The sequence below is a fragment of the Amblyomma americanum genome, chromosome 6 (genome assembly GCF_052857255.1).
Source record: "Amblyomma americanum isolate KBUSLIRL-KWMA chromosome 6, ASM5285725v1, whole genome shotgun sequence".
In the NCBI taxonomy this organism is placed as follows: domain Eukaryota; kingdom Metazoa; phylum Arthropoda; class Arachnida; order Ixodida; family Ixodidae; genus Amblyomma; species Amblyomma americanum.
In genome coordinates, this window is record NC_135502.1 from 168,865,023 (window position 1) to 168,891,280 (window position 26,258).

General features: G+C 47.0%; 1 protein-coding gene across 1 annotated transcript in view; it reads right to left on the reverse strand.

The window, feature by feature from the left end:
* Nucleotides 1-10,186: 10,186 nt before the first annotated feature.
* LOC144094168 (uncharacterized) overlaps nt 10,187-26,258 on the reverse strand; it is a 459,487-nt gene continuing 443,415 nt past the window's right edge. Inside the window, exons 43-44 of the mRNA XM_077628085.1 lie at nt 12,745-12,981; nt 10,187-10,527 (exon numbers count right to left, since the gene is read on the reverse strand). Coding sequence (XP_077484211.1) covers nt 10,381-10,527; nt 12,745-12,981 — 384 coding nt within the window. The 3' untranslated portion in view covers nt 10,187-10,380. The remainder of the gene's footprint in view (nt 10,528-12,744; nt 12,982-26,258) is intronic.

Consider the following 26,258-nt stretch of genomic DNA (forward strand, 5'->3'; position numbering starts at 1 on the left):
TTTGCGATATCAGCCAAGTCGTTTTGGTTGCCTTTTTTGCTTCTTTCTTACACGTGTGCCTTTTGGACTTCGGAACTGTGAAACAACGCCCTCATGGCTTAGTTTGGTGGCCATACTTGGTGTTATTGTGCGGCATTTCGCAATAGTACTTCTTTCATTCGCCTTTTAAAGGAGTAGCGTGTTTTGCTCTCAGTTGCCATGGTAACTATTTCTGGAAATGTGTTTAGTAATAATGGTAGCTGATAATCTATTGATTGTTCTCCGTACGTAGTTCTAGCCCCTTGTTTCACGTATTTTTCATCTCTCAAAGCATAACCACAGTCTGGTCGTTTGTATCTGTTAACAAAGCTTGTGACATGAGATTTTATTTTAAGATACAGGCAATTCGCCATGCTTTGCTGGTAAACGTTCGTAATAGGCAAAATATTATATTTAGGAAACAGTAGAGACGCATATTCATATCGCAATTGTTTTCTATAAGCCGAATGTATTTCTTTTGCAGAACATGCAGTTTTTCAAGATTGCTCTTACCTGTGCTGCCCCACACTAAAATGCAGTAGTATAAACGGGAGAAGATGATCGCGTAATATAGTTTCTGTTTAAACCATGCCGGAAGAATAAGCCATAACTTGCTGAGGAGGCCAATGGTTCTTGAAGCATTTATGCGCAGTTTTGATACATGTTGTGCCCAGCTCATGTGTTCATGGAAATACACTACCAAGAATTTTTGCAGATCCACTCTAGTTATATGAAGGTCCTGAAAAGTTAAATTTACACTACTGTCTATTGCCTTATTCCTCGCTCTAAATATTACGTAACTGGTTTTTTCTACGTAAAGGGTTAATTTGTTTGATCATAACCAGGTTTCAAGAACTCGAAGCCACTCATTTGCCATATTCATTACATTCAAAAGATCGCCTCCACTAAAAAATACATTTGTATCATCTGCGTACAAGATAATATTTGGCGTCTGGGGTATCATCACAATATCATTTATGTACACAAGGAACAGTAAAGGTCCTAAAATTGACCCCTGTGGCACGCCGTATTTTATAATTTGCAGACTTGATTTGATGGTCCCAAATCCTACGTACTGGAGACGATTCTGCAAATAACTCGATTAAACGAAGCGCACTGCCACGAATACCATATCTTTCAAGTTTATGGAAAAGAATGTCATGTTTTATAGAGTCGAAGACCTTTTTGAAGTCTAAGAATATGCCTACAGTGTAAATTCTATGTTCGACATTAGAAATTATTTTTTCTTTTATGTTTAACAAAGCAGATTCAACCGATTTACCTTTCTGGAATCCGTACTGCTAGGGTTTGATAACGTCCTTGCTGAATAAAAAGCTACTCAATTTATTTTTGATTACGTGTTCCGCTATCTTTGAAAATACAGGAAGTATAGATATAGGACGGTAGTTTCCCAGAATATTCTTGTCACCTCCCTTGTGCACCGCGCAGATGCGGACGGTTTTCATTTTTTCCGGAAACACACCATCGCGCAGGATGCAGTTGCAGATGTGTGAAAGAGCTACGCTTAGAAGGTTAGCTACCGCTGTCACTGGCTGAACGGCTATTTCATCGTATCCGCTTGCACAGTTGGCCTTAGACCTTTACGACGGTTTCAACTCCGTAGGGTGCAGTCGGGGAGAAAAATATTGAGTCTGCCAATCGACCATCAAAGTACAATTCAGAGTGGACGCTCTCACAACTATGGGAAATGCCTGACGTTAGAAAATGGGTATTGAATTTTTCAGCTAACGTGGAACCTGAATATGCAACGTCATCAATTGTGAGTTCTTGTGGGACAGTGTGCGCATTCTGCGAAAAAAGTGATTTCATTAGAGGCCAAGCTTCGTCAGGGCAACCGAGAACCGCCGTGCACTTGTTGACATAATACTGTGAGCGGGCTTTCTTGAGAGCAGTGCTAAGCTTGTTTCTGATTTTCTTATATTGTGGGAATTTATATCTTTCGTCCTGATAAACACCTGAAATAATTTGTCACGGTCCTTGATTCTTTGCAAAAGTTCTCTTGTAATCCATGGTTTTCTAGCCTTGCGGAATTTAAGGACCTTTTAAACTGGAAACGCTATATCATAGAGTTTAATCATTTTATCAAGGAAAATATTGTACGCATCGTTGGCATTTCTAGTGTTTAAGACTTCGCCCCAGTCTGTACTTGACAGCATGTTACGGAGCTGAATAATGCCAAGTTCCCTAATGTGACGTCTAGGAAGCTGAAATCGAGAAGTTGGACATTGGTTTTTAATAGGGTGGAAACAGAAAAAAGGCATGTGGTCGCTAATACCTGTTGCTAGGACGCCGGCGTAAACGTCTTCTAAACAGCTGGTAAAGCACAGGTCAATGAGTGTTTCACTGTTGGCAGTCACACGAGTCGGCGTATCAATATCATTTTTCAGCCCAGCTGAATGTGCTGTTTCAAGTATAGTAACTGATGATGAATCACTGGAGAGCACATTAATGTTAAAGTCTCCCACAATAATCACGGGGAAATCAGTGGATGCAGCAAACTCCAAGAAAGGTTCAAAGAAATTGAAGAATGCGGGAAGTTACCCGGAAAGAGGGCGGTAAAACACAGCAATAATAAAACCTTGAGTTCTAATTTCCAACACCTCGTAGTCAACGGAGATAACAGAGTACTCTTGCAGGACTGCATAACTGAAATCATTTCTAACGTATAGTGCGACGCCGCCACCCCTTTGGTTGTCGCGGCAGAGAGCTTCACATCTGTACCCCTCAAACTGTATAGCATCATGTGAATCAGTAAAGCACGTTTCTGTGAATGCAAGAATGCTGAATTCATGTTGCAGGGATGGTATGTAGCTGGTTACTTCTAGCTGTTTACTATGCAAACTTTGCGAGTTGAGATGAAAGATTGATAAGTATCTACTCAATGGGTGCAGGTTGACGAGAGTATTAGCAAATGCCTGTCCGTCATAGAAGTCACGTTTCGGGAAGACGGTGACATCGGTCGAAGGCGTTAACAGGAGATTTGCGTCATTCAGGTAATCTTGCTGAGATCATCCTCGGTCTTTATCTGGATGGCGAGCTCACCTGATTTTTTTTCTAACAGATTCTACCATTCCTCTGCCATACGACTTCTCGGTTGACCTGGTTTTGGCCAGCCAAAAGAGCCTCTTGTTTTGCGGGTTCATGTTGTCAAACAGTCTGATACCCGGTACCTTCGTTCTCAAGAATGATCGTTTATCATTCCATTGGTCCTTAAGTGTACGCGAAGAAAACCGCACTAGCACCGGAGGAACCTTGTTAGGTTTGCAAGGAAGTCTGAATTGCCTCAACGTCTCGTGCTGTCGCTTCCGGAATTTCTAGTTTCCGTGCGATACCGTTGACTTTTGTTAGCAAATTTTCATCTTCGGTATGTTCCAAGCCATGAATTTCCAGGTTCTGCCTGCGGCTATACTGATCCATGTCGTTTATCTCTCTTTTCAGTATTTTAATTTCTTGAAGCGATGTTTCCGATTCGACTTTGTCCACCCTTTCCCTAAGTTCAGTTATCTCTTTTTGCTGAGCGGACACAAGCTCTATGATGTTTTCATATTTATCGGATAAGAACTTGACGTTCTTTTCAATTTCTTCCACAGTTTCTTTCATAGTCATAAGTTCCTCGATTTTACTCACGAGGGGGAGAAGAGCACCAATTTTCCTGTTCATATTGGCTGGCCTCGCCATATTGTCAGCGTCATTGCCATGTTTAGCCTTTCCAGAGTTCTGGCTACCTCTTAATTTCGAGGCTTTTCATGTAGGACACAGCCATGACTTTCCCATGTCAGGTTTGGCCTTAACGGTTGCCTCTCCCACCCCTGAGCAATTTCAGGCATGGTAGGTAAAGACACAATCAGAACAGGTTATCGCACTGGAATCTTTCTTGATAGCTAAGTGACATGCCAGGCAGACATCAACTGCTTCATCATCACTCATCACACCAAATGCGCCTGTAGCAGTAGCAGCAGCAGCAGCGGCAGAGAAAAAAAAATTCTTTAAGCTCTTACTGAAAAGAACAAAAATAAAACTAACCTGTAACAACAGGACGAGCGATTAAGCGAGCTGCATGAACTGCCGGCGCTGCTGCGTGCTATGTGGCGGGGCCAGGATCAGAGTTGTCTTCTTATAGTCTTGTCCGGTAGTGACGTATTCCTTGCTGCCCTTGCAGTGCAGTTTATTCGTTGATGGCTTGTCAGATGATCCACACGCACGTGGGCCGCAACCAGCGAAGCCAGAGATCTGTAACAACAGGACGAGCGATTAAGCGAGCTGCATGAACTGCCGGCGCTGCTGCGTGCTATGTGACCGGGCCAGGAGCAGAGTTGTCTTCTTATAGTCTTGTCCGGTAGTGACGTATTCCTTGCTGCCCTTGCAGTGCAGTTTATTTGTTGGTGGCTTGTCAGATGATCCACACGCACGTGGGCCGCAACCAGCGAAGCCAGAGATCTGTAACAACAGGACGAGCGATTAAGCGAGCTGCATGAACTGCCGGCGCTGCTGCGTGCTATGCTAGCTGTATGCTATGTATCTAAAGACTGCTGCAATATGAAAGTTTTTAAGCCAGCCGACACGTGTGCGGTAAATTTTAGAAGTTTAGTGTTGATACCATCTGGACAAGACTACAATTAGGTGATAGTCGCTCAATATCACGGAAAGCACCAGCTGCGTTAAAAACGACCGGTTCTTATGTATGAAGAAATAACGGTTCTAGAGGTTCAGGAAAATTAAAAGGCACACATTCGGTCGCAATGGTTTCTCCGAAAGGCTTGTTAAATAAGTCAGGCATTGCCACTTTATGTACCACACGTTCATCATCATCGTTCAGTAATGTGTGTATGCCTTGGTACGGCTCGCGTTTCTGTGTTTTTATTGTTTCGTCCTAACGAGTGACAAATACCTCAGAAGACACGAGTCAGAGACCACAAGACATACTCCTCGTGTTGTGTCTGCCTGCGTTCCGTGTTCTTTCCAGTTATGCGTCTCTACGTCTTGTAAGCTACGAGCTGGCCAACAGCTACAGCCTTACTACAGTTCCATCCTTCTGGTCAGATTTTTTTCGGCGGTGAAGTGAACACTCAGTTAATTTTTCTGTGCTTTATTTTTTAATGTATCTAGCGTTTGAGAACAGCAGCGCTGGTCTTGCTTCAGAGATTTTAGCGCAATAGCGTTAAGGAGCTCGTGTCGCAGAAAGTGCGGCGTCGTCGTAATCGGTGTCGTTGACCACAGGCGGCAAATCCCCACAGAAGCGCTTGTGGCGCCATCACAACGCGGCCGCCGGCTTGTAAGCAAACTGCGCACCGTAGCATGTGGCAGTTTAATGATTGGTCGTGACAGGTTGCTCGCGAAGAGCAAGCCTCAGTGGCGGTAGCACCTTCCGTAGCAGGGCAGTGGCACGTCACTTAACCGTTGCAACACTGTGCCCGGAATGGTATGACTCCTAGGAATCTATGAATGTAAAGTCGAGGATGACCAATTCTGCATGTATGGGCATTAACCCGTTAAAACTATCGCGCCACATGCCTAAGGCGGAGCTTAAGTTTCCCTTCCAATTTTTCAGCTCTCTCATGTCACGATTGCCGCGTTCTCCGCCCTGGTCCCATGCCTTTTCCTCTGGCTTTCGCATTCCGTTAAGCCAGATTTCTGACTTCTTATTTGAGTCTGGCGTTTGTTCGCTGGTTAGACCATTTTACCTGACATGCAAGCGTCTTTCAGTTTACCCTGAACCCAAAGTTGCTGATGCCAAACATTTTTTAAGGCGTATGCCTTTCTTTTCCATGAGCGGCGTCGATGGAATTCCTAGATGGAAACTTTCCGCTCCAACTGTCAATCATAAGTTTATCGTAAATAAAACAAAAATGTTAAAGTTGATTACGCAACAGTTCATAAGCAATATGTATGTAATGGGATAAGAATCACAAATGGGAAAAAACAAAGGAATATAAAAATAAGAAATTGAAAACAAAATATGCAAAGAAGTGAGAACAAAAGAAATAAAATGTATAAAATGAAGAAAATAAAATTAAAAATGCATGGAGAAAGAGAGGACAGGGAAATGTTTTCCCATTTCCTCTGAAGCATTTCCACTCTTGGCTCATGAGGGGCGTGGATGAGTTTTAGACGGAAGTTTGTGGATGGAAGTTGTCCGCTCCAACTCTCAATCATAACTTGTATGGTAAAATATAAAATGTGAAAGTTGATTAAGCAAAATTTAAAAAGCATGTAGAAATGAAATAAAACAAAAATCGCAGAACACTTACAACAATAGAAATACTAATAAAGAAATTAAAACTAAAAGTAGAAAATAAAAATAAACAAAAAAATAAAAATTGAAGAAAATAAAAATGCAGAAAATGGAGGGAGAGAGGACAGGGAAAGGCTTTCGCGTTTCCGTTCATAAGCAGGTAAGTGCAATCCTATATTTTTTTATTTACCTGGTGTAGTATATAGCTCCGGGTTCTTTAAAGCGAAAGCATAACTACTCCCTTGCGTAGTTTCTTCGCCGTGAGCGCTAGTTTGACCTTGTACCGCGGAAATGCCACGTGACAGCAATGACGTAACTCAGCCGCCGCCGAAACCGAGCACTCACCTATCTACAGGCCGTCGGCGTTCATTGTGTTCATTAGCGTTGAGTTTTACAACGTTCTAGGCTCTCATGACTTTGAGGACAGGAAGGGCGCATAACTGGCTCCTTGGGTCAGTGGTCGCCTCTCCTCAATCGTGCTTTGAGGTTTGTGGCGGTGTGAGAGATGTGGGCTTCATGCCGACACTTCACTCGTCGTGAAGGCAGCAGTTCAAGCTGTCGAGGCACTTGACGACAACACAAATCACATAAATAACCTTTCGCAAAAACTCATGACTACAAGGACAGATTTCTTCGCTGCAACCTGTTGTTCTTCAGCGAAGAATACAGCACGAATGAGACATGGGCACGGGCTGAGGAAGTTATCCTTCTGCACTGTAGTACTCATCTAGGTATCAGCATGCAACTTAGAGACATCGAAAGGGCATATAGTATTGGCGCCACTAAACCTAACAAGAAAAAAATGGGCAGTGGCTTCACTTCGCTAACCGTGGAATTCTATGAAAAGCAAGGACGCTTGCTAAGCGTCTGAGGCTCGTCCATGGCAGCTCCACACACACACACACACACACACACACATATATATATATATATATATATATATATATATATATATATATATATATATATATATATATATATATATATATATATATATATATATATATATATATATATATATATATATATATATATATACACGACCACGTGGCTATCACGTGGTATCACATGGTCTTACGTCACCTACATCGGATGTCATCACGTGGCTTCACATCACCTCATCGAATGTTCTTAAGGTCAGACGTAAATGGTCAACTAAATGTCATGGGTCAAGGTCAGAGGTCAAAGACAGGAGTCAAAGGTTTGACACCACAATTGTACCACATATGGTCACACACAGCTAACGTGGTTGGGCTGAACATCGTTCAAGCTCATTCTACGGCCTACGCGACGACTGCTTTGCCTAGCGCAGTGAATCTTTTCGCTTGAAAAATTTGGCACTCGATTTCCTCAGCTAATCCAGGGTATACAAAGCCAAAGCGTTGAAAATTGAAAATTGGTTTTTAGGGAAAGGAAATAACACAGTATCGGTCTCACATCTCGGCGGGCATTTGAACCGCGCCGTCAGGGAAGGGATAAAAGAGGGACTGAGAAAAGGACAGGAAGAAAGAAGTGCCGTAGTGGAGGGCTCCGGAATAATTTCGACCTCCTGGGGATGTTTAACATGCACTAATATCGCGCAGCACACGGGCGCCTTTACGTTTAAGCCTCCATCGAAACGTGGCCGCTGCGGTCGTGTTCGAACCCGGGTACTCCGGATAAGTAGCCGAGCGCTCTAACAACTGAGCCACCGCTGCGGGTCGCGTTCATTGTCTCACTGGTAGGTAGGCAGGTAAACTTTAATGATTAAAACCGAAGGAATATTTCTTGGGGCTTGTGGGTAGGGTCCTCATTCCAGTGCTCCACTGGCTTCAGTTGTTAGACGGACCTGTTTTATGAGGGCTCTTTGGTCCTCGATACGATTGGTGGTCAGCACCGCCTCCCACTGCTCAAATGGCGTGTAGGGCGTCTGTAAGTGGCTCGGTTTCGCCCCGCATCCCCAAGAAATGTCGAAGAGTGGAGCGGGCCTGTCACCATGGGCATGCGTCAGGGTATAGTGTTTGGTGCATTAGGTGATGTTTGAGGAGATTAAGGAAAGTGTTCGTTCGGATCTCACAGTTGGAGATAGCGTCCTGGGTGTCTAATTTTGTGTGACGAAAGGGTATTTTTGCCGCTGGAGATGCTGGAACTCTAAGTGTGCGTTGTACGTGGAGGGAATAGGGAGGAATTTGAATGAGCCGCATGGCCCCGCTCGGTTGGTTGCTGATAGAGCTAAAGCATGCTTCCTTTCATTTCTTCTCTAGTCCCTCGTGACCAGCGGTCCCAGTAATCTGGCGGGGTTATTGAGGGGTTGGGTACGCATGAGTCGAGCGACGTGTCTTAATTATTACGCGGTTGTAGCGATAAATTCTGAATTCTCTCCGGTGCTCGCAGCCTCCGTCATTGCCGCCACTCCAGCTGCTGTTGCATCTGCCATACGGAATTGCGACGCGCAAGGGCTCAGCGCTCATGTGTCACTGGTGTTGGCGTTGAGAACTTTCTAGAATCCGGTGATTTTGAGAAACGTAAGGGCGCATAACTGGCTCCATGGATCTGTGGACATCTCTATCGCGATTTGAGGTATACGTGGCGGTAGTGTGGGACAGATGTGGGCTGCCAGCATATGGGCTGACAAATTTGTGGCAGACACGCGGCACTGCAGCAATAGGCCGCAGTGTTTATTGGGTGACCAACCTCTCGTGATCAACCATTAATTTAACTGCCACCTGCCAGGGTGGCAGTGAGGGTGTGCTGCCTCAACAAGCGCACTCAACGTTACAGACGCCAAGCCACGTCTACTTGCCTGATACAGCACATATTTCGCTTTCTAACCAGGATCAGCGGTAGTTAAAGCACAGCTATTTCTTTTGTCCGCTCTGAAGTACGAAATGTTTCTGGAGCACATATATTTCCTTTGCTTTCATTTTTGGTGTAATCGACCTGAGCGTTTCCACAGGTTGTGGCTGCCTTGATATGTCGTCAGTAAGCGCAAGCTCTGCCTACTTCATTTATTTTTGGCGCTCTATTCATTGTCATTCCGCTGGTCTATGGTCAAGCTTTTTATTCGGTTCTTGATCCTTGGTTTTAAGCGCTCGTCTTTTCATGTGTGTGCATTATTTGTTTCCCTGTTTATACGCGCTGTTTCGGTTTTCTGGTTGAAACGGATCAGGTTTCTGGAGGCTGACAGACTCTACTGCATAAATCTGCAGTTTTCTTCCGAACCAAAACAAGTCTATACATCTCAGGGCGTCCGCACTGCCTGGGCATTTGCACAGAGCCAGCGATGTGCGGAGAACAGCCAGCCGGCTGGTGTTCGGTCTCTCCATAGTGGCGCTACAGCAGCGCGAAAGTCTTGCAGGGATGCTGTTCGTGCTCCGGCCTACGCTTTTTTGGCGCTACGCCCGGGCGGCGCTCAGAAAGAACTTGCAATTCAAGTGTGGCATGCACGAATGTCTGTGCATGCGACTGTTTGTATTAATGGCGTGACTAAGTGGGAAGAACGGATCAAGGACGCATTCTCTGCAGCAGCCTCTAAGCTTCGTCCTATCAATCAGAGCTGTGTTAAAGCTCCATCCATTGCCTTCGCCCAGCAACCTCCAATTGGCCCTGTCCCCACCAGTTTCCTAATCTCTATACTGAAGAAGTTGGCGTGCGAAAACGAGGGCAAGCGCAGACATGCATATCACTGTGCATATGAATCAGCTAGCCCAAATTTATGCTTTCATAATCTCGACGGCCCACCCGATTATATGCCACACACTCTTGCCTTGTCTTGGAATCCATTATCGGACCATCGGTTTACTTCCATTCGCATTGCACATTAAAGAAACATTGTCCACATGCTAAATATGCAAGCAGGAAAACTCGCCGCACTTATTGCATTCGCGCAGTGCGGTGCGGGTTTGCACATGCGTGAACACACGGTGCTGTCGTGAGTGAAATGTGTGGCGAATTTATTTGGTCTTTGGTGAAAAATAAAAAATTCTACACAGCGCTCTTGACAGCGGCGAATGCCAGCAGGTGTGCCTAAGTGCAGACACACACACTGTTCTTGCCGCTCTCAGCGTCATCGAAAAGCATGCAGTCCTCCGTGCGTCTGCGGCGGCTGCATGGCGAAATTCTTTTTGCACCTAGTAGAAACAGGCTGGCCCTATTTCCAGGCCGAACTCCTGGTTCTTGAAGCCGATGTCCCTCGGTGCCACGTCCGCGATAGGGAGCCGCTGTGGCTTGTCGGACTTGTACTGGAGAAGGCTGTTGCTCCACTGTTCCGAACGGGCCTGCGCAGGACAACCGAAAGCACAGATTGGATCTCTTGATTCCTCGGCCATTGCCCGTTATTGGCGGGCGAGGCGCACTTACACAAGACCTTCTAACAGCACCGCCACAACTGAAGACAGCTAAGGACGAAAGCTGGGCTTCGTAAAGGGTGCGTTACTGGCACCAGAATAACAGAAACGAAAAGAACCGCACGTTTCTTGCCTTTGTGTCGTTTCCCTTTCTCGAGAAATTAACTTCATTGTCCCGTCAGCTCTTTTAAAGACTGTCAGCTCTTACTTCTCACATTCGAACGTTTCTTGTCCGTCAAAGATTTCGAGATGGCGGCATGGAAACTCAGGTCAGCAAAATGCGAACCGCTAGTGTTCCGCTATATAACTACCATCTGAGCCGGTGTCGAGACAGGTGCCACCGAGGGTCGCCATTGGTTACAAAATTATGGCCCAGCATTTCGGCCCAGATGGTTCGTATTGGTTGCAAACGAATCGACAGCATTAGGCAAAGTAGTTAATTGTGTTAAAGCCTGGAGTGCGTGAGGGATTCGCACCGACGACCTTTCGTCCTCGAAGCCATAATAAGGGCGACCTTCGGAGGGCCGTGGCAGACGAACCAGTGATCGCAGAGGGATACGGGTGGTACTAAACGAATCCTCGTTTCGTGATGCACACTTTGGTAGCCCAATTTTATCGAAAGCATACTGACGACAATTAGCTAATGCTCTTAATCTGACTTTGCATTCGCGAATCAATCATTAATTTTTGGCTGTCACTTGTATTTTTCGCGCCAGTAACCATGCAGCAGGTTTCTACTAACGCTTCCCCCTCTCCGTATTTTTTACCGCAGCGCAAGTACACGGCCTGCAGGGCGTAGAGCTGAAGTATACTTGAACACTACAGCGCAACTAGTCCTGTAACGATACTGCTCTTAACCCTACAATCACAAACGCATCGCTCTATATGCTAATGCTGCGCACTTCGTCTTCTGACATGCTGCTCTACAGTCCCCTCATTACTTCGAACCCCGTCTCCCTAGTGGTGGGAGTTATCAGCGTCGGCGGCCAAGTGGCTTGGGTCCCCCTGGCGGATGGAATAACTACACGTCTTTGTTCGACCTATAACAAACTCCTTAGTCAGGCTGATGAAAAACAAGAAGCAGCTCTTTTTTTTTGTTTGCACCTGCGATCTTTACACGATACATGCTTGAAATCCGAAGAATAAGCGGTGTTCGATGTCGTCAACGCTACTTAAGAAATATGGAGTCGAATTACTGGTTATAAGAGTCATCATCATCAGCGTGACTAGGCGCACTGCAGGGAAAGTTATTCTCTCACATCGGCCGCCGCGGTGGCTGAGTGGTTATGGCGCTCGGCTGCTGGTCCGAAAGACGCGGGTTCGATCCCGGCTGCGGCGGTCGAATTTCGTTGGAGGCGAAATTCTAGAGGCCCGTGTACTGCGCGATGTCAGTGCACGTTTAAGAACCCCAGGGGGTCGAAATTTCCGGAGTCCTTCACTACGGCGTCCCTCATAGCCTGAGTCGCTTTGGGACGTTAAACCCTCATAAACCAAACCATTCTCTCACATCTCTTCAATTAACTGCCTCCTGTGCGAGTTACAGCCACCCTACCCCCACAAGCGTTTTAACCACATCGGCTCACCTGACTTTCTTTCATTTTTTGCTGCGCTTGCCCTCTCTTGAAATCCAGTCCGTTGGCCCCAATTTTAAAGCCTTAATAGAGCGACATGTTATAGCAAACCCCCTCTAGCTCCAATCTGCCAGATGAGGTTTTCGAAGTTCGGCCTTCAGTAAGCTCATTAGAAAAACTTTGTTCCAGCAGAAATATTCTCAGCTTTGTTTCTTCCTACGGAGCGAAGAGATGGCGAACAATGCTTTTGAGTAGCAAGGAAAGCTGACGCATACACGAAGCAACTCTGCCGTTTTAGGCTTTCATTTCCTGCTATGGTTGACTCTATATTAAGCCGAGCTCCACGATCTCCACGCATTCGCCTCCTGCCCGCTAAGTTCTCTGGAGTTCACAATTCCTTTCTCGGAAATAGGAAATGCAACGACCACGTTTCCATTCGTGTGTTTTCATCGCCTTTCACATGAACGGCTGTGAGCTGCAGTGGCAGTACTAGTGTTTTAATGCTTCCATTAGGAAAAGAAGGGAGCATAAAAGATGTCGCACTGAATGGAGCAGAGGGTGCAGCAATGAGGCCCACCTTGCAGCCGTCGAAGATGGCTGTGAAAGTGAACGCCGGGTTGGTGTCTCCCTGCTGCTCTGGTGCGCGCAGCTCCAGGTCGTTGTGAGCCATGAGTCGTAGGGCGCGCCGGTACGACCGCTTGGCTGCGTCCCAGAAGGCCACTGAGTTGCGGCAGTGGTAGGTGATGTTCTGGGCGGCTCCTGAGCTGAGCATCTGCAGGAACGTTAGCTGGACGCGGTCGATCTTGTAGCTCATCTGCGAATGTTAACAGTGCGTTGGTTCATTTCAGTTGGCCGCTCGTTTTGATGGCCTTAAGTTTCTTGTTAGCCTTTCACCAAAGAGTGATCTAAGCTGGTAGGCTCTTCGAAGTTGATAGGCAAAACTTTAGATGCCCGCGCCTGGAAGATTTCAACGTTCCAATTTGTAAATATAAACACGAATTAAAATGGCCGCATCGAAATCCTAGACAAGAACCAGACGACTGCCAACTTTTGGAACTGGGGCCTCGTCAAGCTGCTACTCGCACATCTTTGTGCCCTAGCCACCTTTTTTTTTCAGGAAAGTAAATAAACTTCAACCAACTATCAGTTATGGACTTGACCGCTGCAGCTATTACAGGTGCCCAAGTGCCCAAAGGAAATTTCGGAGCGTCCATAGATAACTTTTTTCTCTCATGGCGGCGGTTTCCATCTCTCCATGGAATTTACTTGGATGCCCCTCACTCGACTAGGGCTTCCTCTATCAATTCCCATTCTCCTCTCCTTCAATGCAAGAGTCAATAAGTATGTCCTTAAAGCAGTGTGCGATTATATTCAAGACTATATAATTATATCAGGTAGATTTCTCTGCTAGAATGAGAATTCACTGCTTTTTTCGTTCTTTTTCAGTTTTTATACAAAATATAGTTAGACACAAAATAATCTAAATAATTCACTCCTTGTCAGTGAGTGCGTTTGTATCCGCAGTGCACCCTCTCCAATCCCACGGCGTGTGTATGTGCCAAATAAGCCAGAGGACATCAATATCACCACCATTTTCGGAGCTCAAAAGCCACGATACAGCTGGGCGCCCCCACAGAAGCTCTTGTGTGGCGCACGCGTGTGATTTTGTTTTCGTGACAGGACACCACACGCGCGCAGAGTGTAAGAACATGTGTGTGCGCAGCGCGAGGAGCCCATGTGTGTGTGTGTGTGTGTGTGTGTATGTATGTGTGTGTGTGTGTGCGCACGAGCATTTTTTACGCCCGCACGAATGAATGTGACTGTGTCTCATGCGTACGCCCGCTCGCCATGCAAGTGCGTCCCTGGGCCCGCGCGTACAGATCTACTGAAGCATGGAGCGGGTGCGACACTTCAGTGCACTATGTATATTCGCATCATCATCATCAGCCTGACTACGCCCACTATACGTTAAACGACTCTCTAATATCTCTAATTAACCCTGTCTTTTTCCAGCTGCACCCACCATATGCCCGCAAGCTTCTTAATCTAGTCCGCACGCCTAACTTTCTGCGCCCACTGTTACGATTTCCTTGTAGCGCCACCTCGTAACGGCCGTAGCGGTACGCGCGAAGAGGAGGAACAACCTGTAGCGCGAGCGGAGGAGAGCGCTCGGGACCTTGGCCCGGGCCGGACGCTGCCGCCGCCGCTGTGCTGCTGTCTCCTCTTGGGCAGCCCTCAGTAAATGTGGCCGTGGTCGCCTTCCTGGGCGACCTCCACATTATGGTGACCTAGGACAGCCCGAACGCGCTCACAGCCGGAGCACCGAAGCTGCACCTTCGAGTTCCTGCCTCTCAGTGGACCTACCGCAAGATTAGTGGTGCCCGATCCCGCCGCAGAACCCGTCCCGAGTACAGCTGTGGCCTTCCAACTGTGGCCCCATTGCTTGGTTCGCGCAAGTGAAGGCCCAGCTATACGTCAACTGCGTGTGGTCCCAGATTTGATAGTTCCTCCTCGACAAGTGGAAGTTCCCCGCCAAGATCTTTGACAAGCTTGACCTTCCGCCACCGGACGACCACCTGTTCGAAGGACTGCAAGAAGCATTTTTCCGCTTTTGCAGCGCTCCACTCCACCACCCCGCTCCCAGCAATCCGCCACACAGTGGGGCGACGGAAGCCAATACAGCCGAAAGCACCCATCCGACAGTGGCTCCAGCTCAGCCTTGCTCGCACACTCCTGAGTACTCTCGCGCGAATGCCGGATGAGGTACCACTCGCCGAGCGCCCCATCTCCTCGACAGGTTCTCCGATGTGTGAATCCCCATCGCATTCCACGCACAGTTCGTCGGCACCTGTGTTTGTTCCCTCACCCATTTTTTCCGCATCCGGACTCTTAGCGTAAAACCTATCATTTTTCTGTACATAGATCGTTGCGTTGTCCTTAACTTAAGCTGAACCCTTTTAATTAGCCTTTACGTTTCTGCCGCGTAGGTGAGTTCTGGTAAGATACTGCTGTTGTACACTTTTTTATTGAGAGATATTGGTAAACTGCCATTCATGATCTGAGAGAACCTGCCATATGCGTTCCACCCCATTCTTATCCTTCTAATTATTTTCCTCTCATGATCCGGATAAACTGCCACTACCTGCCCTAAACGCTCTACCACTTCCAATCCCTCGCTGCCTTTTGTGAACTACTGTTCGTTTGCTAGACTGTTGAACATTACTTGGGTTTTCTGCATGCTAATTTTTAGACCCAGCGTTCTGCTCTGCCTGTCTAACTCGTTGATCATGATTTGCAGTTCACCTTCTGAGTGACTGAGTAAAGCAATCGCATCAGCGACTGGAAGATTATTTAGGTATTCGTCATTAACTCTTATTCCCAAACTGTTCCCAATTCTGGCCTTGGATTACCTTCTGTAAACAGGCGGTGGATATCATTGGCGAGCTCGTGTTTCCCTGCCTGACGCCCTTCCTTATTGGAATTTTATTGCTGACTTTATGGAGGACTATGGTAGCTGTGCGGTTGCTGTATATACCTCCCAGTATTTTGACATAAGGTTCTTCTAAACCGTGATTACACAATGCCTGTGTGACTGCTGAGGTTTCCACTGAGTGGAATGCTTTCTCGAATGACGTCGAATGAAGGCGGTATAAGGGGTTGTTTATATTGTGCGAAATTATATATCACCTGACTGATAGTGTGAATATGTTCTCTTGTGGAATATACTTTACGAAAGCCTGCCTGATCATTTTTTCAAGTGCTTGGCGTCTCCTTTCTTATGAATTAAGATAATGTTAGCGTTCTGCTAAGCTTCTGGTACAGTCGAGGTCATTAGGTATTGCGTATACAGGGTGGCTAGTTTTTGTAGCACAATCTCCAGTCCATCCTTTAACAGATCTGCTGTTACCTGATCCTCACCAGCTGCATTTCCCCTTCGCACTGTGTCTGAGGCTTTCTTTACTTCCTCTTTCGTTACTCGCGGGATGACGCATTGCTGTGCACTACTCTCTTTCATTAGCGCTCTGATCATCATAGCAAGAGTATAGATTTCTGTTGAACTCTTCGGATACTTTAACTATCTTATCCATATTGCTAATCACATTGCCCTCCCTGTCTCTTAGCCCATGCATCTAGTTTTTATCTATGCCTAGTTTCCTCTTCACTGCTTTAAGGCTACATCCGTTTTTTAGAGCATGCTCGATTCTCCTCATATTGAATTTCCTTATGTCGGCTTCCCCTTGCGCCTATTTAATTACTTCTATAGCTCTGCTAGTTCTACCATGTCTGTTGGGTTAGACACCCTCATGCGTTGGCGTTTCTTAATCAGATCTTTCGTCTCCTGAGATAGCTTTCCGGTATCCTGTCGAACCGTCCGACCGCCTACTTCTACTCCGCACTCCGTAATGATGGCTGCCAGAGTACCGTATATTGTATGAACATTAGGATCGTTTTCCTCAGTTAAAGCCGAATGCGTCTTTCCCAGCGATATCCGGAATTCCTCTATTTTCCCTCTTGCCGCTAACTCCTTGATAGACTTCCTCTTCACTAGCTTGTTCCGTTCCCTCTTCAAGTCTAAGTGAGTTGGAGACTTTAACATTCTGTGGTCGCTACACCGCAACTTTCCGAGGACGTTCACATCCTGCACGATGCCAGGGTGAGCGCATAGTGTGAACACTATTTCATTTTCAGTCACACCATTGGGGCTTTCCCTGGTCCCCTTCCTGTTCTCTCGTTTGCGGCAGAAGGTATTCATGATCGGTAAATTATTTCAATCTGCGAACTCCACTAATAACTCTCCTCTGCTATTCCTAAGACCGCCTAGTCATCAGCCTGCTTTCTGGCCACCATCGCATTGAAGACGCCCATCAGTACAGTCTACTGTGATTTTGCTTATTTAACTGCCGATTCCACGTCTTCGTAGAAGCTCTCAAATATCTGCTCATTTTGGCTGGATATAGGCGCATTGGCCTGCACTATCTTCAGCTTGTGCCTCTTACTCAGCTTAATTGCGATAGCTGCCACCCTCTCGTTAACTCGTTAACGCTATAGAGCTCTTCTACGTTGCCAGCTAAATTCTGATTGATAAGGAATCCCACACTTAGTTCTCGTCTATCCGCTAATCAGCGATAGCACACCATGTGCCTCCCTTTATGACTCCATACGCTTCGTCTCTCCTCCAAACTTTTCTAAGCCCATTTAATCCCCGTTAGTTCCTCGAACAGCTCTGCTAGGCTAGCCTCACTGGATAAGGTTCCAGCTTAAAATGTTGCCAGGTGGAGATTTCAATGGCGGCCTGACGGAAGCCAGAGATTCTTAGCACTGTCCGCTGCGTCACGGTCTTACCGTCTCCTTGGTGATTTCATCCGCCGCCGTTGGGGACAGAGGACCGAGGGCTAACTGGTTTGTTCATAGAAGGTTGTGGCCAATTACTACATCATGGTGACCGAATCCTGTTCTAGTGAGGGTGTGCGTTGTCGGTTCTGGCAACCGCAATCAGGCCCCTCCCCAGGTCTAATTATGCAATTCCATCGACACGCGGAGTTTTTTTTTTCAAACCCGGCGTAGAATTGCGCACCACTGGGATTAGAGCCCCGTTCCTCTTGTACGCGAGGCGGATGCTCTACCTTTACGCCATCCTGCTTAATGTATATTCTACCAGCCGACAATGAAATGTCTCTTAGTGCTCTTGAAGAAGACGATGGTGAGAGTGGGTATACATCAGTACCCATCAAGCCTCAGGCAGATGAGTTCCTCTCAGCGCTGCACGGGTCTTTGTAGAGGCCTCTCTGTAACATTTGGTGAAGGTACCGCGGTACTCGTGGCTACCTGCCGCGAGCCCACAAGCGTGATACAATTACAGGTTGGAATACAGGAAAAGAACTTTCAACAAAGGAGCCGCCGCCCTGTCCTGAGCTCTACTTCCTGGTGGTGCGGAGCCGACACCTGCGGTGCTGGCTGTGACAGCCCTCGCAGACGCCTGGGGCACACTGTTGTGTAATCAACAACTCCTCAACGTCCAGCTGAGCGACGACCTGTGTAACCAGATACGGATGGATGGAATGGATGGATGGATAAGACTGAACCCTCGCTCAGCGGAAAAAGATACCATGAGCTCCCGAAGGTCGATGACCGAACCATACTTTTGAAGGAAATCCATGCCCAGAATTAGATCTTTTGAACAGTCACGTAGTACGGCAAAGGAGCCAGTGAAAGTAAGACCGCAGATCTGGATGCGGCAGGTGCAGACGCCGATCGGCGTCACTACATGGCCACTGGCGGTGCGGATCACGGGCGCACACCAAGGCATCAGAACTTTACGAAGAGTAGTGGCGAGCTGGAAAAATCAGCGCCGGTATCGACAAGTGCGGTCACTTCACAACCGTCAGTGGTTACTAAAATTTCAACTGAAACTAATCGTTCGCAGTACGTCGGTGAGGTCCTTGGATCGTGTAGTCGCCGCTCGGGCCGTCACGTCAAATCGTCGGGAGCAGGCTGTTCACTCTGTGCAGTTGCGGCTGCCCTGCCCCCGGAGGACGCCGTCTTCAGTTTTCCCGGTGAGAGGACGTGCCTCTGAACTGACCAGAGGATGAGGGCCGACTGGGCGAAGCAAAGCGCCTCGGGGACGGCGATCGCGATTGGCGCTGCTGCGAGGTCGGGGGCAGCACGTGAGTGGCCATGTACTTCGCTATGTTCTGCGGTCTGCGGTCTTTCACCATAGTGCGGTCGAGGCGCGTCCGGTGGGAATTCTTCGCGGAGAATGCTCCGCACAAGCTCTCGCAGCGCCTCATCCGCAGGGGCTGGCAAGGTGATGATGATGATGATGGTGATGGCCTCTGGATGAATGGCACATAGCCACGATGGGGGATTGGCCAGGGTACATTGTCGATACAAACGCACACATGATTAATACGTGAGTAATTGGATAATTTTGTGAAGAAGACGCAACGCACACATGATTAATAAGTGAGTAATTGGATAATTTTGTGAAGAAGACGCAAATTTGGAGAAAAAGGTGGAAAAAAGGAAATGAAAAAGCCGTAAATTCACATTTTAGCATGAGAATCGACCTGATGCAATTATATACCTGTGAATAAAATCGCACACAGGTTTCAAGGCATATCCCTTGGCGCTTGCCCCAAAGGAGTAGGATCGGAATAGATAGAGGGAGCCCCCGTCGAGCGAGGAGGACCTCCAAGTATGTTCTACGGAGAGAAGCGAGCCGCCGGCAAAAGAGGAAAAAGTGATCTATTGACTCCATTTCGCCACAAGACTCACAAAGGTTGGCCAGCGATAACCCTGATCGACATAGAGTTTTAGTCGCGGTATTCTGCAACGCAAGAGGGGCATGGACACCTCACATTTCCTCGAACTGCACATCCGCATACTCCAAGGAAATGCCAGGTGTTGAAAATCCGCTACAGCAAGGAGAGGCTCATGGCTCAAGTAGTGGAGGCGCTGGAACCGTTGGAAGCGTGCTGCCGTCAAGAAAACAGTATTGGATACGAGTGGGACAATAGGTCCGCCAAGGCCGGACTTAGCTAAAAAATCAGTCCTCTCATTAGAAACACTGCCACAGTACCCAGGGAGCCAGTGAAAATGAACTTCTGTAATATGTGGTGGAAGAAAAAATCGAAGGCAACGGCTCATAGGGGTATCCCTCGATTTTTCGAGTGCTGTCAAGACGGAAAGGCTGTCTGAAAGTATAATAACCTGAGAGCTAATGCACGGAATCCTGATTAAGGCCCGCTCAATGGCCAGAAACTCGGCGACAAAAATAGGGGTATAGTCAGAGGCCCAAAATGAATAGCTCCAATCAAGAGCCATTGAGTAAATGCCAAGGGCTGCCTTTTCATTTTGCTGGGAGGCGTCTGTAAAAACGGCAATATGGTTAGGAAAATTATCCAGATACTCCTCAATAAGCCTTTTTAATACACTGGGAGGCAGATCTATCGCATTCCCTGGGAGGGTGTTATCAAAGGAGGTCACAGGGTCAGTGCGGCGGGGGATAACTGGTACTACCGAATTTATTGATACGGAAATTTTTGACAGCAAGGAATTAGTGAACAAAACCTGAGGAAGCTTGTACCTAGGCCAAGAAGTACAAATAGAGGTGGGTTCGTTGTGAAAATGGGGTTAGCCAATCCAGGAACACGCTCCAAACACCTTACAAACGTCCGCACAGTAAGAAGCTGAAACCTCGAGTTAAGATCAGGTATCCGCGCCTCCAAGTGCAGCACAGCATTCACCACTGATTTAGGCAGACCTAAGCAAAGGCGCAGAGCGCGGCGTTCCATAACAAACAGTGGTTCAAGCTTGTACTTTGGGCACCCAGAAAGGAGAACCGAGCCGAATTCAAGTATTGGCCGCACATAGGCCTTAAAAAGAAAGAGCCAAGTGCCACGACACATACCAATTTTTTGTTGCTGATCCTAACCAACCGGCCAAGGGCACGCTCACTTTTAAGCAATATGCTTTTAATATGGGGCCGCCAGTCAAACTGCGGGTCATATACTATACACATACATTTAACCGAATCAACATGCGGGATTAGGATAGAATGATACGGCAAAGAAATGTAAAGAGGGGATGACGGTGGAAAAACAAAGGCGGCACACATGTTGACATTTAAGGTTACCACCAGGCTGTCGAGCCAAACTTCAAGAGCATTTAAATACTCCTGCAACAATTGATACAGGATATGAATATTTTTGGCAGAAGCGAAAAAAGCAATATCATCAGCATACACATAAAATTTGACCTCCGGGTCAATATGCATATCAAGCATGAGTATGTTAACAACAACGGCGAAAAAACGGAGGTTTGTGGGACACTTCTGGACTGGGCGTATGTGTTAGAATTTAACGTACCCTTAGATCAAAAGAAAGATCTGGTCCTTAAGAACTCCCTTATCCATGCAAAGAGGTACGAAGGAGGTTGTACACCAGCTAGTTTGTGAAGCAAGATGCTGGGTTCAACGCTGTCATACGCCTTAGACATATCTAAGGTAACCAGAGCAGACACCGCTTTTCGCATCATATCAACCCTAATACGGCTCTCCAAGTCTATGTGCGCCGTCCCAATTGAACACCCACTGCGAAAACCAATCTGAGCCTCACTGAAGCCTCGAAGAGAGAGAACATGATTCGTGAGGCGGCTGAAGACTACCCATTCTAGAATCTTAACCAAATTTGATGTGAGAGCAATCGGCCGGATATTATCGAGCTCAAAACCCTTTGTCTGGTCTTTTAGCAATAAAATTATTTTCGCTGTTTTCCAATTTTGTGGAATCTAGGCTTTTCGCAAAGACGAGTTGACAATCTGGAAGAGGTCCATGGCAAAGTCTAGCATTAGTATCTTCAGCATGCCAACTGTCACTGCGTCAATTCCAGGGGCAGCAGACTGCAGACAATTTACTATAGATGCTAAATCAGATACAGAGACCTCAGTAAAATCTGCACTCGAATAGAATGGGGTCGAGGGAAAGACAGTGCGGGCCTGAAAACGCGCAGCAAGGCCCTGAGCTATGGATTCCAATTGTTCTTTTTCATCCCGAGGGGGCAGCACTGTGGATAGAGCGATATGAGAAGAGGGCAGCACATTAGTACGTTCCATGTATCTATAGAGAGATTTCCGATTGATTGGGTTGTACAAATAGGTGTTCAGATTTGCATTGTAATCATCCTTAGCTTTCGATATGGTTATTTTAAAAAATGATGCAAAGAATTTGTAATTGATCCAATTCTTAGGGCACTGGTTATGCGCTAGGCTCTTCCATGCGGCTTTCCTCTGACGATAAGCTTTTTTGCATGCTTCATTTCACCAGTTCGAAGGAGTCTTATTTTTAACGGTTGACTCAACCGTAAAGACTGATCGCCGAGTGGCGTCTAACACGGAAGTTAAAACTTGAGGACCACGGTCAGAATAATCCCAGGGAACAACCGACGAGAAGGCCTCACCTAGAAGTCTCTTGAATAGCGTAGTATTGACAAATTTATGTGTGTAGCCAGTCGTCCTAAGCGGGCTGCATGCAATAGTGAAAGTGATTGGATAGTGGTCGCTTGACGTACCGTGGTCACTTGTAGACCACGAAGATACCCCAATACCATGGACAGCTTAAGTTAAATCAATAGCTGACCGAAAATTTGTCGTCAAGTAAGTTATGGCGCGACAGTTATAACAACACACACCATTTGCTGACATCCAAGACCAAAGTAACTGCCCGCTGTAGTCTGTCCTGACACCCCATATAAGATGGTGCGAATTGAAGTCCCCAGCCAGAACTACATTTTTGCTGTTGCGCAGAAAGCGTCTAGCCCGTCCGTGCTGCGGACACCGGCGGGGAAGTAAATATTCGCAACTGTTACAGGGGCACACTGCGGCACAAGGATGTCAACTGCAAGAATCTCACAATCAGGTTGCATTAATTTATGAGACACCTTAACACGACGGTACAGTTTTGATGAAATCAATGTCACCAAGTCTCCACCCCTGCCGTTTGGGCGATCAGCTCTAAAAACAGAGTAGCTTTGTATTGCAAAAGGACGATTTGGAGAGAGCCACAATTCTTGTAGTAAAATAATGTCTGGAAAAAAATGAAGAATAACCTGCTGTAAATTGTGAAAAGAAGATGCGATAGATCGACAATTCCATTGGAGAACAGAAATACCCGCCATGATTACTGGATTAAAAATGAGGCAGCAACAGCCTCTTTCAACACGTCTGATTTCTTTGCAGTTCCTGACGAACCCTTCTTAGTCTTGACATGTAGATGTTCTGATTTAGAAGGAGAAGAGGAAGCTAGACGCTTCTGAGACTGAGTGGTCATTTCAACATCTGACTCACAAGAGTTAGAGAGGGAAACTGGGTCAGTGACATTTACACTCACAGGCGTGGAGGCAGAAAGGGTGATTGGTTGACTATTGTCAGCAGATACATTAGATGGAGGACCGGTAGACCGGGTTACGTTACCTAATGCCGATGAAATGGTCTGTGCGGAAATTACCTGCGATAATTCCTCACGGAACATATTGATCATGCGGTCAAGTACTCCAGCAACATCCTTCTCTACCGCAGCGACGACCGACTTTGTTAAGATTGTCTCCACATCGGCAGCGGTCGTGCGGACAACATTTGCGTACGAGCTCTGTCGTCGTCTGTCAAGAAGGCCATAAGCATCTGCACGTGAGCACCGTTCGCGTTGAATAATGTCCAATACAGACTGTTCATCAACACGCTTCGGGCAGGTAGGATCGTCAACTGTGATCAGAGTGGCAAAGGCAACAGCTAAATGACTCACAGGTGCAGACATCGGAAGCATGATCACCGCCGAAAACGCGGCAGTGCGTTGCCGACATGCAAGATTTCCCACGGTGACCAAAACGCCAGCAGTACTTACATTGTAATGGACGGGGCTGCAGAGGGTCAACACGGTATACAATGGGCCAGACTTTGATTCACATGGGCAAGAGGATCCCGCAAAAGTCGCTATAACTGACTGAGTTAGAATACGAGAGCCTCCAGCCTCTCTGTTGCAGCGTTAAATTGAGAGGATGCCAACAGCGGCCTTATGGAAATCTGCAAGAATTTCCTCTGGTGTAGCGGAGGGATCCACACCGCGTATTATTCCTTTTACGCAGGCAAGTTTCTCAGGGATAAACGCTTTCAACTTTCACCGGGAGTGAGGCGAAAGAAATGCGCTGCAGCAAGTCTGCAACACAATCCAACTCAGGTGATCTGCACAGAATTCCTCTTTTGCCAAAGGGTCGGACCTCAGCAATTTCTAGGTAGCAGTTGGCAAGGACGCGCAGTAGTGAGCACCCGCTACATTTGCCTGACGGCCGTATTCAGCACTATGTACCTGAAATGAACGTACCGTGCTCGTAGCTTTCTTGCCAAAGGCGGCGACAGTTCTCGGAGTGTCGCGCATGAGGCTAGCAAACAGCTGCTCCTTTACCCCACGCATAAGGTGCCGTACCTTAGTAGCTTCGTGCATGGCCGGGTCGGCTCGATTGAACGCTCATATGTCCTCTATAAACATGGCCACGCTCTCATTGGACTGCTGTGATCCGGAGCGAACGGCAATTTCAGTATTTTCCTTTCGCTCGCTCGAGCTGAATGTAGCGAGCAACTCACGGTGAAAAGCTGCCCAGTTGGAGAAAGACGCCTCGTGTTTCCCGAACCACGTCTTCGCCGAGTCTTGCAGTGCAAAATACACATTCGCAACTTCCGCTCGTCGTCCCATTGGTTGAATGCGGCCACATGTTCAAAACTGGCCAACCAACCTTCTACCGACCGATGTGCGAGAAGGACGAACGGCGGGGCACTGCCGGAGTACTGACCTGTCTGGCTGCCAGTGGTGAGCGTCATAGCTCACACAGGCCTTGTCAGTGGCTCAAACTCGGGTTGCACGCCTCGCAGGCGACGGCTGGCTTTGTGGACAGGTGTGGCGTCCGCGCGTCGGGGAGAAACGTCAAGGATATCGTCGGGGTCAGCGTACATGGGATGGTACTTAACACGGCTCCACCAAATGTCACCGCCAAACGTAGCAAGAAGCGGGAAGCACAGCCGTTTACTGGGGCGAGGCTCACCGAACAGCCGGGCTCATTCGGGAGAAAGAAGACGCTCAGCTACGCGCGGGGAGACAAGGTTCGGCCACCAGGTAGTACCGTCAGAGTGTCAGCAGTGCGGCAATATGTATGCAAATTCCTTTTTTCTTCGCCACCATGGTGGCACAGCGGTTATGCCGCTTGGCAGGTGACCCGAAAGACGCGGGTTCGAAACCGGCCGCTGCGGTTGAATTTTGATGGAAGCGAAATTCTAGAGACTCGTGTACTGTGCGATGTCAGTGTACGTTAAAGAGCAACAGGTGGTCAAAATTTCTGACTCCCTTCACAACGGCGTCCCTCGTAGTCTGAGTCGCTTTGGGACGTTAAACCACCATAAGCCATAAACGGCAACCTTTTTTGTTCGTTCTGTCAACGAATAGAATCGGCTTTCTGTTGACCAAGTGCGCTATACAAATGAAGATGTGTTTTTCACAATTCCAGAACCCACCAGCTGCAGCGCCCTCAGGCTAAGCGGGGTAATCATTGAAAAAAAGAAAAAGAAAAAAATGCCGTGAGACGGTCATGTAAATCGTCTTTGGAGTGAACTGTGCAGTGTTCTTGGCATACTTTTCAGGGCACGTCTCCTCTTGACTACTGTGGTTAGGGGATTTCAAACTCCCTTTTTTTTTGTAAAAACTCATGTACCGCCCCAAGATCTCAGTAATTAAGACTTTTGCGAATAATCCAAACTGCATAAATTGCCAAAAAGGTGCGCATAATCGCACTGCTCCATTTGTTGGTCACATATGGCCGCTATTAATTTGGCCAGGTAAAGTATGAGCCACTGGTTCTTAAAAACCCAACACCTAGTTGGCCATTTGAAGCCTACCCCCAACACAAGAACCGCATCCTTGATGACATTGTCTATCTAACAAGCCGCACCCGACTTTATTCCGTATGTTTCAGAAAACTTTGGAACACATCAGGTTGTCAAACCAATTATACATATCTTATGTGGTTAAAACAGCGCAGCGACGAAGGACACGTACGAAGAAAGAAGACGGATAATCTCGAGTCACATGATTAGAAATGTTTTCGGAGAAGCATGTATAGTGGTTGTTTTTGGAGTGTATTAGTACCTGTGTTTTTTCCAATAAACTTCAGTTGTTAGTCAGTGCTTGTCCGTATTCTTTCTTCGTACGTGACCGTCGTCGCTGCGCTGTTTTTCACCACGTCCTAGATGCACCAACTCGCTCAGTTGTCGGTTCTTCTACATATCAGATGCTTCGATTTAGGATTCCGTACTTTTATATAGTTGGCTTTTGCTTTTGGTCTTACTGCTAGTTATAAATGCCTCATTAATTCTCAACTACTTTATCTTCTCGTTTTCCCTTTCTTTGCTTTCAATAAGCTGGGTTCGCAGACGACTTATGTGCTTGTTCCTTGCAGGTGGTTATGCGCGAATTTGAAATAGCTTTTTATCTGCATGCAACGTATGCTTTTTGCAAGTAAATTTGAATGTGTTCTTTGAGCTCTTTTCTGCTCT